Genomic DNA, 11,838 nt, shown 5'->3' with positions numbered 1-11,838 from the left:
GAAACCGAAGTACAGAGCCGGAAGGAATTCTGGTTCAGTTAGATAACCATAACAAGTTAGAAGAATTGTTAGCCACTATGATAGGAGAGAGAGAGAGAGAGGAGAGGAGAGAGAGAGAGAGAGAGAGAGAGAAGGAGAGAAGGGGGAGAGAGAGGAAGGATGGGTGAGAGAGTGGGTGAAGGAAGAGGAGAAATATTAGAATTACCAAGACAAAGGTGATCTGGTTTTGCATGTTCTGTTTTCCTTTTGTAATTTCTTGATATATTTTCCTTTCTAATTTTCCTCCCCAGTTTCCCGTTTGCTTTTCTGCCCCCGTTGCTTATCCTTTTTTTTTTCTTGTATCATGTGTTCTGGCTTGTAGGCTTAAATATTTGACCCAGTCCTTGTGTTGCAAAATATTGATATTTGTAGAGAGGAATTTCGGAAGTAAGAAGAAATGTATTTAGGAAATTCCAGTTTAGGGAAATGGTTTCTGTGAAGACTGGAATTTCCTGAAGCAGTTATCTATGTGTGATATTGAATGCCTGAATATTTTGACTTGCTTCTAGTCATTTTGATTTTGGTTAATGTATTTGAGAGTAATGCATGGAGACATAGGGATATGGACGTTATTATCTTGTGGAGAAATATTCATAAATATAAGTATAGTTGAGGCCTCGTATATACTGCGAAATGAAGATATTTTCTGCAGTGTCACTGCTCAGTCTAAGTCGACAACACCGTCACACAGCCACAATTCTTAATGTTTGCTTTCTTTTAGTTGGTATGAATTGCTAATAAGGGGGGAGTACAGAGGATCCCCCCCCCCCATAAGGAAAAGGTAGGAAAGGTTAGGTTTGGATTTGGGGTTCACAAGATATCCTGGTTTTAGGACTATATCTGTGTAAGGTGCATCACTCTCGGTAACAAATACCATGATTTTTAAGGTCCTAGTTTTCTGAATTCATTATAATTTTTTAAATGAATGTTATTAGCATATCCATAATTTTGCTGCTACCCTCCATTATGATTCCTGTAGCCTTCTTGCCTCTCTACATGAAGTATATCCTGGTAAGATAAGCTTAGAGCCTTGCTACTGATTCCTCGTCAAAGAAGGATTCAGTCCGAGCTCAATCTTGCCATAATTTGTGGTGTAGGCCTTTGTCAGAATGTAAAAATCATGTTAAGACTTCTGGTGTGGTGATTTAAAGGGTATTGAAAGGGCATAAAGGATGTTTATGGCTCCTAAGACAATGTTTATGGATTTCTCTAAGGTTTTCTACCGGAAGAATGGAGTCTTGCGCTCGCATTCAGACACTGGACACCTTAAATTGAGAGCTGGACAGGTATCTTGTGTCCATCAGCCAGTCACTATTGGCTGTGGTGTGAGACAGCCAGTCTAGCTCTCCATTTAAGGTGTCCAATGTGTCTCTGAATATGAGCATTAGGGGTGTGGGCACTTAGCAAACAATTATTTTTGGTAACATGAATTTTTCTTTATAAATTTCAGATATGTTTGACTCCATATCTTTAGTAAACTCATCTGAGTTTTGAATAGATCTTAAAAATATTTCTTGGTTCCTTTAGGACTTACCCTTGATGGGTCTACAAAAGAAAAGAGCTGGGAAGGCCAGTGTGTACTGAATAACCTTGAAGCCACAACTACCACACACACACTGTCAATCAGACAGGTAAGAGTTGCAGGACTGTTTTGTGCAGAATTCAGTCTTGGAAACATTACTTCTGGTTTGCTGTATAGCCATTTATAATTATATTCTTTAAGAGCTGGGAATGAAAGTAAAAGATGTTTAATTAGTGAGGCATATAACTAGTTCTTGTGTCACAGAACTTCCAACTTTACTGTGTTGACTTTTTTCCCACATGATTCATTATGAAGTCGGCTAGTGTTTGTCTCTATATATATGTACACAGATAGCACTCAGTATCATAAAGATGTCATTTTAGCTATAAAGATCTTTGTAAATTATGAAAAATGTAGAGTTAATACTTATTACAGTATTCTTGAAATAGAAGCATTTCATTCTAGTGATTCTATTTTTATTATTGATTGTAAATGTTTGTTTACAAGCTTGATTTAGTCAGTATTCTTGAATAGAACTTCCTATTTTACATGATAAATACTGTGTATTATTGATTCCCTTGAATTAAAAAATGCTTTTAGCAAAAATAACTAGAAATTAAGTGTCATATTTAAAGTACTTTTCATTCTTCCCTTCAACAGTTTCAAAAATTGTGTATTATTGGTTCCTGAACTAAAGGGAAATGTTTGATTGAGGTCCCAGTTAAAGGACAAAACACAAAACCCTGTGTACTCCAGTCAAAGTCCTTGCCAACAGGCAGTCCTGAAGCAAGAAGGGTGTCAAGGTAGCTACAGTTACCATATTTAATTCATGAATTTTGCAAAGTCCCATATAATTTTTTCAAGGTGTTATGAATGACTTCAGATAGTCAGTGGCATGGTCACATGTATATGGTAGTATGATACTTTGGAATGAATTAAGACTTCAAAGATTTAGAATTCCTCATCAGTCATTGGGTTTTAAGTGTTGAATTTCAAAAAAATAGCTTGAAATTTTCCTTCCAAAAGATAAGTATTTTTTTTATTACTGCTAGTCAAACATGCCATGCATAGGCTGAAGTCTACATATTTGTTTCATGAAAGTTATTTAATATCTGGTAGACTAATATCTGGTAGAGTGTCTTTGATACTGAACAAAGTCTGACCATTCTATTGTTGGTAGACTTAAGCAATGAGTCCCTTTTGGTGGCTCTCCCTCACTCTTGACAGAATTTTCCAATGTTTAGGAAGTGACTTGTCTTAGAGAGAAGAAAATAATTCTTGCAGGTTCCCAATAGGTCCATCAGTTGGTTAAAGTCTATACAGAGAGTTATATACAGTTCCTGGATAACTACTATTGAGCTGCTTACTACTGTGCATGGCTTTGATATCTGTTTTGTTTTTGTGAGTGTGTTGGCTCTTCATTTTTTAGTTCTTGGTCATGTCATGCTGAAATATCGTGAGCAATATTTTTGACAAACATTCTTGTCGGTTCAAAACAATTACCCCCCAAAGCTGTTGAGGAAGAGATGAACACCTACCTTATATGAGTAAAAAGGTGTTGGGAAATTGAATTTCGAATTTCAAAAAATGCTTTGCAAGTGTGGTAAATGGGCATATACATGATGAAATGTTTTAAAGCTAAACATGCAGGGATTGAAAGCTTAAAATTGGGATAGTTTCCTCCAAATCAACACTATTTTTGCCCTATATCATTTCATCTGTTTCAGATTTTTTCTGTAGTAAAAGGTACTAATATAGGTTTTTCAGAAAAGAAGTGAATTTTTGGAAGCCCTAAATTGTCTTAGAAATTCACACCTGCTATCAGCAGCATCTGTGCCTTTTGTATTATGAAATATATTAAATAATACAGTGATACAGAAATGAAATATCCTTCCAGCTATAGTATTCATACCTTGATAGAAATTTAGAGATTTCTTCTTAAGTAATATTTTTATGGGTAGGACCATAGATGGTATCAGTTTGCCTGACAGTGTTTATACAAGTTTTGTTTCTTTTTAAGAAATTTTGTATAGTTTTGTGTTCATGCTAATCAGATTGACATGGTTGTATAAGATGAAATATGGATGGTATGGCCACTTTCATTCAGAAGTTGATTAAAAAGATTTTTCTTTATTGTAAAAATGAAAGTTTATCTAGATTGATGTAACTGAGTAAGAATGAAATGTATTTCTTTAAGCATAATTCTGAGAGGTCCTACATGTACCCACCTAAAGCACATAATTTTCCCAAAGGTAAAGTGTCAAGGATTTTTTTTATGCATTTTCTTTTACCCTCACAGGTCTTAATAGAAGACACCCCAGCCGTCTTCCGTCTGACACAGGGCTCTGGGCCCATCCACCTCAGTGGGACACACCAAGTAGAGACGACAATCATTGAGGATGACATGGACGACAGCTTGGCTGAGGAGGAGGGCGAAGAGGAGGATGAAGTTGAAGAGGAGGTGGAAGAATTGCCAGTAAGTTCGTCTTGGACTTATTGATTCATGCCGGGCCTTTTTTATTTTTAGTTTCTTTTTTACTTTTTGTAACTGCTTGGTGTTGGAAGTTGTTTGATTGGGAATGTTGTCAGGGCTTTGGTTAAACTCTTGCAGAGGAGTTTTATTTTGTTTTGTATTTTTCAATCCCTCCTTCTGTCTTTGTGTAATTTCTAATCCTTTACTGGCTCAAAATCTCATTCATGCATACTAATGTATATTTATATTTAGTATTTTGCTACCAGGCACCTCTTTGATGTGTTTGTGTTGACAAAAATGTACTTTTGAGAACACAAACTTAGATATGTAGAATAGTCTTGTATATGTAGATAAATTTGCCCCACTGAACAGTAAAGAGTTAGATTGCTTGTAATTGTAGTTGTAAGATACAAAGGTTTTGAGGTTTATGGAGTAAGGGACACATGTAAAGGCATAATTTTCAGGAATTAGAATTATTAGCCAAGAATCAAAAAAACAATTGGGTTGTCTATGTACATATACCAAAATGTAAATATCTTGAATGTAGTGAATAGTTCTGTTGCTCCTCATGCCTTAATCATGTAATAAGTACATTTGTTAATGTTTAGATGGTTGAAATTTACATTTATGTATGTTGGCAGCCCCCTTCTTATTAAGACCTTAGTTTAAGACCATAGTTAGAAATAAGGTACTATTAAGTTCTTAGAGCCATGAGGAAAAATTGTAATAGACCCAAAACTTTGTTACCAGAGGAATAAAGGATAGTCGCCTAACTGGGAGGCTGCGCAAGTAGGATACTGTCCCACTGGATCCTAAATGGTTAGCAAGTAACTCTTTTTATTCCACATTTCCTTGTTAGAATTGTTGCCGTGGAGTATTTTGTAAATTTAGCAGTATTTGGTCTTGTATAGCATGTATCAAGAAAGGTATTTTGTGTTTTAGAATTTGGACTAATTTTTGAATTATGATTTTAGATTTTGGACCCTTTTTTTTTTTTTTTTTATTGTTGCTGGTATTTGGGATTTGATGGGATAGCTTTGTGTCCATTTATTCTTCTGATAATGAGTCTGTTTGTATAATGTATCCTAAGCATAATTAAGAGTATTTAGACTGGAACCTCTAAATAAAATTAGTTTTGTATTATTTTTTGGGAAAGTGAATATTTGTAGTTATTGGTAATGAGATGCCCTTTTCTTCTTTTTAACAGCCAAAGAAGAAAGCCAAGAAGTAAATTTTGAAGAAATTGGATACATCAAAGCTTCAAGACATTGCCATGTTTTCTATCCAGTCTTTAAAATCATTGTATGATTGTGTGTCTGTGTGATTGATAAAAGATGAGAGATTTATTTGTTTTTCCTTGTCCTGAGAACAGTTTGGTTAAGTTGTCAACTCATTGCTGCTGGGAATGGCATGCATGTATATTCTATGCCCACTGTGAGTTTTAGTTTGCTTACACTTGGATGGCTCCAGAAGTTCTCAGTTGATTACTAGTACCCCCATTTATCATTTTCCTTGATTCTATATTTGTTAGTGCTTGCATAACATAATAATTATGATATCAATAATAATGTTATCAGTGCTAATAGCATGAAAAAAAAACCCTCCCAGAAAACTTAGGAAAGAGGAAATCAAGCCTTCTAATTGAGTCCTTTGTGATTAAGCACTTGTGGACGCCGAATATAGGCACATCCTCAGACTTAGTGTATACAACAAAAGGAGTTAAAAAAGCAGGGTCAATACCGTTGTGAAAAAGTTGGAAAAGGTGACTTACCATAATTATGTACAGAATAACAGACCAAGCTTGTCTGGTTCCTGAAAGAAAATTCTACCAGCTGTAGTGGTATTAGAGAATTAGTTTTTGTATTTTGGGATACTGTAGTGTCTAGAACTTGAGCAAATGGTACTGTAATTTAAACATGAAGCTTTCGGAGTTTGAGAAAATAAAGGAATAACTTTTTTTCAAACTGGAGAAGACCAAGATTTTCATCTATAAAAATTGACATAGGCTACATGCAAATAAGTACCACATATTGTGAAAATAGCTTTGCAGTCATATCAAGAATTAATAAGATTTTTTAAAACGCCAAACCCCTGAAAGTCAAACTTGATGGCCAATCTGTTATGCCTGACTGCTTTTGGCCAATTACTTTGGATGCGATTGCACAACAACAAAAAAAAATACTTGACTGCTTGAAACATGAAAGATAGGCGAACTTTTAAGAATACATCAGTTTACAAATTATGTATGTAGTAACTGAGGTTTTAATGCTATATGACCTTTGAAGTCTAGCACATTTATTTTGCTTTGTAACCATTAAGTCTTGATAGCTAAAGTAGCCAATACATTTTCACCTCTAGAACTAAAGTTGTTTTTATGACTTCTACTTGGTTTCTAATGCAATCCATATATCTAAGGCCCATTTAACAGTGCTCAGCAGACTTTGCCTGTTTATTGGTTGTTATGACAAGGGTGCTGTATCAAGTAGGGTTGCTCATTCGTACTAGGCAACAAATGTTACTTTGCCGAGTAATGAGCATGGGCAGGCCATTGGCTTGCCTGTCAATTTTGCCATAAAATAATGGGCATTAAGCGACATTGCCTGTCAGGCATTATTCAGCTTAGTGGACGGGGCTTTTCAGTTTGCGTCAAGGAAAGGATTTACCAAAAATCCACTTTGTTAAACTGATATGGATAATGCAGAGGGAAAAATGTGGTTATAAGTAAGAGAAGAGTAGAAACCTTTTTTCTAGGGTCTATGGACTGGGCCAGTGAAAGGTGTTAAGCCAGTTTATATTGAAGAAAATTCTAAAATCTCACTTGGTGGTGGTTTATATTTTTTTAGGTGAGTAGTTTGCACAGCTACTAGCTTCTGGAGTTGGCCTTTTGAATTTGAAATTGTGCTTACAAAGACCAATGATAAAAGATTCAGAAATTTACCAAGTCATAATCTTTTTCTCTTGTATATACAAAGAATATATTTGTCTACTTTTTAGAATCGCATAGGACAGGACCTATGAAACTTGTAAATGATTAAGAAATCTTTTTCTGTGATTTGTCCAGTTGTGTTGTACAAATGAGTTTCACTCCTACAGATTTTATGAAGTCTGAATGATGCAATATCATCTTTTTGCAACTTTCAGAAAATTCTTTGAGCAGAGCATTTTATAACTAATGGTTGCTTATACAATTGAAGAGGGCTAAAGGGTTTTTCTTAATATTTAAAACAAAGCATTGAGAATTTTAGATGGGAAATAAGTTGCTAGTTATATTTAAGGTGCATAGGAGTTTCAGATATACAGTATGCAAGTAATTCCATTTATAGTGGTCTGAGAAGGGGTATTCATTTTTTGTCAGATCAATACAAATGTTAATCTGTTGATGTGTAATCAGGAAACAATGACGAGTAATATAGAAAATTGAACTGTACGAACTGGATAACTTTGTACAAATGATAAAAAACTAGGTAACAATGCAAATGGACTAGATGGACAGGCGAGTCATATTTAAAGATTACAGTGCGACATTCCCCAGGTTATTTGATAGTATAATCATCATAATGCAAGAAGATAAGATTATTATATCCTTTTGAAAAAAGAGGCTTCACTCCTTCAGTATTAAATAAAGAAAATTCTACAACAGTTCATAGAGTTCAAGGCATTCCTGATGAAAATGAGATGCATTTATTCAAACTTGGCTAATTAAGAGGTAATTTCCCAGACTTTAATATAAATTTCAGAAAAATGTACTTAAGTATAGGTTATAATTAAGGAAAAGTACGAATGAGAATAAATATCTTCACAATACAAGAGATGCATTTAACTGGTTTTGATCACATGTTGATCAGACAAATATAATCGAAACTGGTTAGATATATCTTTTGTATTATGAAGATATTAATTCTCATTCATGCCCATATTTGTAAATATGAATTTGGTTCACATCTAATTTAATTGGATAGCTATAAATACAGTTTCATTCATTCTCTCTCTGTCTCTGTCTCTCTTTCTCTCTGTCTCTCTTTCTCTCTTTCTCTCTTTCTCTCTCTCTCTTTCTTCTCTCTCTTTTCTCTCTCTCTTTCTCTCTCTTTCTCTCTCTCTCTCTCTCTCTCTCTCTCTCTCTCTCTCTCTCTCTCTCTCTCTCTCTCTCTCTCTCTCTCTCTCTCTCTCTCTCTCTCTCTCTCTCTCTCTCTCTCTCTCTCTCTCTCTCTCTCTCTCTCTCAGGCAGGGCTGTGAAAACCATATGCATTTTTATGCTTTAAAAATTTATATATTTACCGAAGGTATGCCATATTAGTTTAAAAATAGAATGTATATTTATACTGTATGATTTTTGTTAGTACAATATTTAAATACGTTAAGATTTAGATAGTATTGTTTTTTCTTCTAAATCCTGGGCACTTCATTTGAGATTCTCACTCCATTATGCAATTTAAGCCAGTCAATTACTAATCTAATGTATATAATCATCATCTAGCAAATCAACATAGCAGAAAAATGCACACAGCTAAAGTTACTTTTACAAGGTAAAAGGATAGTTTTGCAAAATCAAGTCAAATGCTTCAAGGTGATATCTGATTTAATTCCTGGTGTCTTGCCTCTCAAATATATTGCTGGTGTACAGTTTATTATTGTCATTGTTAGTAGCAGTATTATTGTCATGGCTTGTATCAGTTCCTATGCTAGTGCTAGAGTATTGCCTCTTTGAGTATTATTTTACAGAAGTTGAGTAGGCTGTAGACAATTAATGGTCACTCTTGTAAGTAAAGGTATGTTTTGAAGACCTTATCAGGTATAAAGAATTTGGTTTTAAGCAGCTTTGATTTTGGATGGGATTATGTAAGGTTAACAAAAAGTGATAGAAATTTGCATGGGAGTTTTGTGATCAGTGAACATTTTGGTGGTGATTCTCCATGTAGAGCCATAAATTTTGGGACCTGGGGTTTTCTTTGAGAACGAAGATAGTGACTCTCATACAGGGGATATCCTGTTTGATTATGGATATTGGGAGAGTAGGTTGAGTAGATTTTATAAGTTGAGAGGAGGGTACAACTAAATTATTAGTGCCTCTCTTCTTTATTTCTGTTATTGTATCATGAGGTTGTTTGGGTTTTGCCTTATGCAAAATATGTTCTCTATAAAAATTCCCGTTTCTTTCTAACCCTATGACTCATTTCCCCATGACTTCTCGCTGACCATTTCTCTCTCATCCTATGGTTCTTTTTCTCTTGCTACATGATTGCTCACTGTCTTGTTTCATGACTTTTTTCTTTCCAGTCATTACTGTGCTTTCTCTCATCTCAAGAACTTTCCCTCTCCCTTCCTGATTCCTTCCTCATTCTTCCTCATGATTCTCTTTTTTTTTTCATGACTCCTCTCTCTCTTGCCTCATGACTCATCTCTCCTCCCATGACTTCCTCTTTTCATGAAGTGTCTGTTCTTGTCACTTGAAGATTCATTTCTCATGACTTCCCTCTCTCATCTCATGAATCGGCCCTCTCGTCTCATAACTCCTCCCTTCCTTGCCTCTTGACATGTCCCATCCTGGCCCCATGATACCTCCCACCCTCGCTTCATGTGCTCTCCTCGTGCTTTGTGACTTCTCTTACTTAGCAACATCTGACTCTCTCTCATGACTCCCCTCTCTCGCTTCATTCATTCCTCGATTCCTTCCAACGTCTCATATCTCCCCACATCCTTGCCTCATAACTCTTTGTGTCTTCCTTCCTCATTCTCTCATGCCTCCTCCCCTTTGTTTCCCTTGTGCCTGTTTCCATGCTTTATTCGACTGAAGTCATTTGTTGCTGTTTATGAAATACATCAAATTTTAGAATATCAATTACAGAAAATGAAACTACAACATATATGACATTGTGATTTTTTGGGAATTTCCTTTTTTTTGCAGTAGAAAAGCACAGCAGATGAAGTTACCAAAAACTTGTTGGAGAGCATAACAAAATTTATATAATGGTAGTGATCAAAATAATGAACTTGCAGTCTAATGTAATATTTTTGTCTTATAAATATCAAAATCATTATTTAAGTTTTGGGATAAATAAGGACATAGAAATAAAAAATTCATGTTTCCCTTTGTCACAACTTTATACAAAAATAAAGATTATATATATTACAGTGTGTGTGTGTGCGTGTGTGTGTGCGTGTGTGTGTGCGTGCGTGTGTGCGTGCGTGTGTGCGTGCGTGTGTGCGTGCGTGTGTGTGTGCGTGTGTGTGTGCGTGTGTGTGTGTGTGTATGTGTGTCTGTCTGTCTGTCTCTGTCTCTGTCTGTGTCTCTGTCTGCACGTGCGTGCGTGCGTGCATAAATGCATACACGTGTTCAAAAGTCTGCGTGTCTGAGAGTATGCGTGTGTGAGTGTGTGTGAATGAGTGAGTGGAAGCGAGTGAGTGTGTGTGAAAAAGCTGGTTTCACTAATTCACAATTTTTTCATTATAATCTTCAATTTTTTTTTTTTTTTCAATAAATCTTGTGTGTTTACACGAGAGCTAAGTGCTAAGTGCTAAGCTAAGTGCATACGACTAATAAGCAATGAATTTTTAGAAGCAACATATGTGAGAGCAACATATTTACCATATTTGATTAAAATATACCTAAGTATAACTTGATCTCATGAATTGGCATTTGAACTAATTAGGTCACTTACTACATGACGCATTTGTTCCATGAATTAGGCGCTTGCTCAAATATGGCTCCCCAGTTTCTGTGACTTTTTCACAAATTTCCTAACATCGTACCAAAAATCTGGATAGGTCCACTCATTGCCTAAATATTCATCTGTAAATTACAAACATTTTATTTACTTAAGAGACATTCTGAAGAAAAGAAGCTAGGGAAACTTGACATTTGGTGACGTGAAATATATATATATTTTTTTCTTCTGGAATGTTACTGAAGTTTGGGAGTTTCGCAGCCAAGTATGAGGCTGCAAATTTCGTAAGGTCATATTGCGAATTGAAGTAATACTCTTGCAGATTTGGTAAGGGAGGTTTACACCACATTTTCTAACGTTTTTGGTGAAGCTATACCGTCATCTTTAAACTCTATTTAAAGTACCTTAAAAATTACCTTGCCGCGGTAAAGGGTTAATCTATTTCTTATCCACATGTCATATTTGTTATTTTTTCATACTGCTTCGTTTTACTGGTTCTTTATTACCATTATCCCCCCAATCCCTTGCCCGTTGTTGTCATGGGGGAGGGGGGGCTTAGGAGGCGAAGACTGGAACCCAATGCTGGGTATCTCCCCTGCCTTGGGCCTCAGCCCTCCACTCAAATAATTTTGCACGGTCTTTTTTCCCCTCCTGCTTTTTCGTTTCCGTCCCTTCCCAGGTGTAAGGGCCGCGTTGAAAGGATGAAAGGCTGACTTTGTGCCAGTCCTGAATGGTCTGAGGGAGCCATGGGCACGGTATTCCCCTGTTTTAGTTGTCTAGCCCTTACCCCTCAAGGGGACCCTGAGGGGTGGACTGTTTCTCTCCCCAACATACTCCAGGCTTATCATGGCCAGTAATGAAGACGTTATACCCTTATTAGGGGCAATGAGGCTTGTCCCTTCATCAAATAGCCCCACCAATTCAAGCTCTCCCGATTCCCCGACCCCGGGCTCTCCTTTGACCACGGCTCCGAACACTGCAACTACTACCCCCTCCTCAATGCCTACTAGTACATTATCCACCCAAATCAACACTCAATCTGCAGGAGACATTCCTACTTTCCCAACATGCTCATCTTCATCACCTCTCCCCCACAATCTTCCTCATCAACTACTCCATCCTCCTTTATATTATTACTTTGC

At 36.2% G+C, this 11,838-nt stretch overlaps 1 protein-coding gene and 1 long non-coding RNA gene across 2 annotated transcripts in view; both read left to right on the top strand.

The window, feature by feature from the left end:
- The window catches only part of LOC119572293, a 2,659-nt gene extending 1,018 nt beyond the window's left edge, over positions 1–1,641 (top strand). The window contains exon 2 of the long non-coding RNA XR_005228709.1: positions 1,567–1,641. This is a non-coding gene — a long non-coding RNA (uncharacterized LOC119572293). The remainder of the gene's footprint in view (positions 1–1,566) is intronic.
- Positions 1,642–1,860: 219 nt separating this feature from the next.
- LOC119572588 lies at positions 1,861–5,380 on the top strand. The gene is made up of 5 exons (XM_037919692.1): positions 1,861–1,879; positions 2,259–2,364; positions 3,367–3,403; positions 3,759–4,037; positions 5,242–5,380. Exons 1-5 carry the CDS (start codon positions 1,861–1,863, stop codon positions 5,263–5,265), a joined length of 465 nt encoding a protein of 154 aa, XP_037775620.1. The 3' UTR covers positions 5,266–5,380.
- The last annotated feature ends 6,458 nt before the right edge of the window (positions 5,381–11,838 follow it).

Source organism: Penaeus monodon, chromosome 4, assembly GCF_015228065.2.
Source record: "Penaeus monodon isolate SGIC_2016 chromosome 4, NSTDA_Pmon_1, whole genome shotgun sequence".
NCBI classification, from domain to species: Eukaryota; Metazoa; Arthropoda; class Malacostraca; order Decapoda; family Penaeidae; genus Penaeus; species Penaeus monodon.
This window is presented reverse-complemented; position numbering and strand designations above follow the sequence as displayed.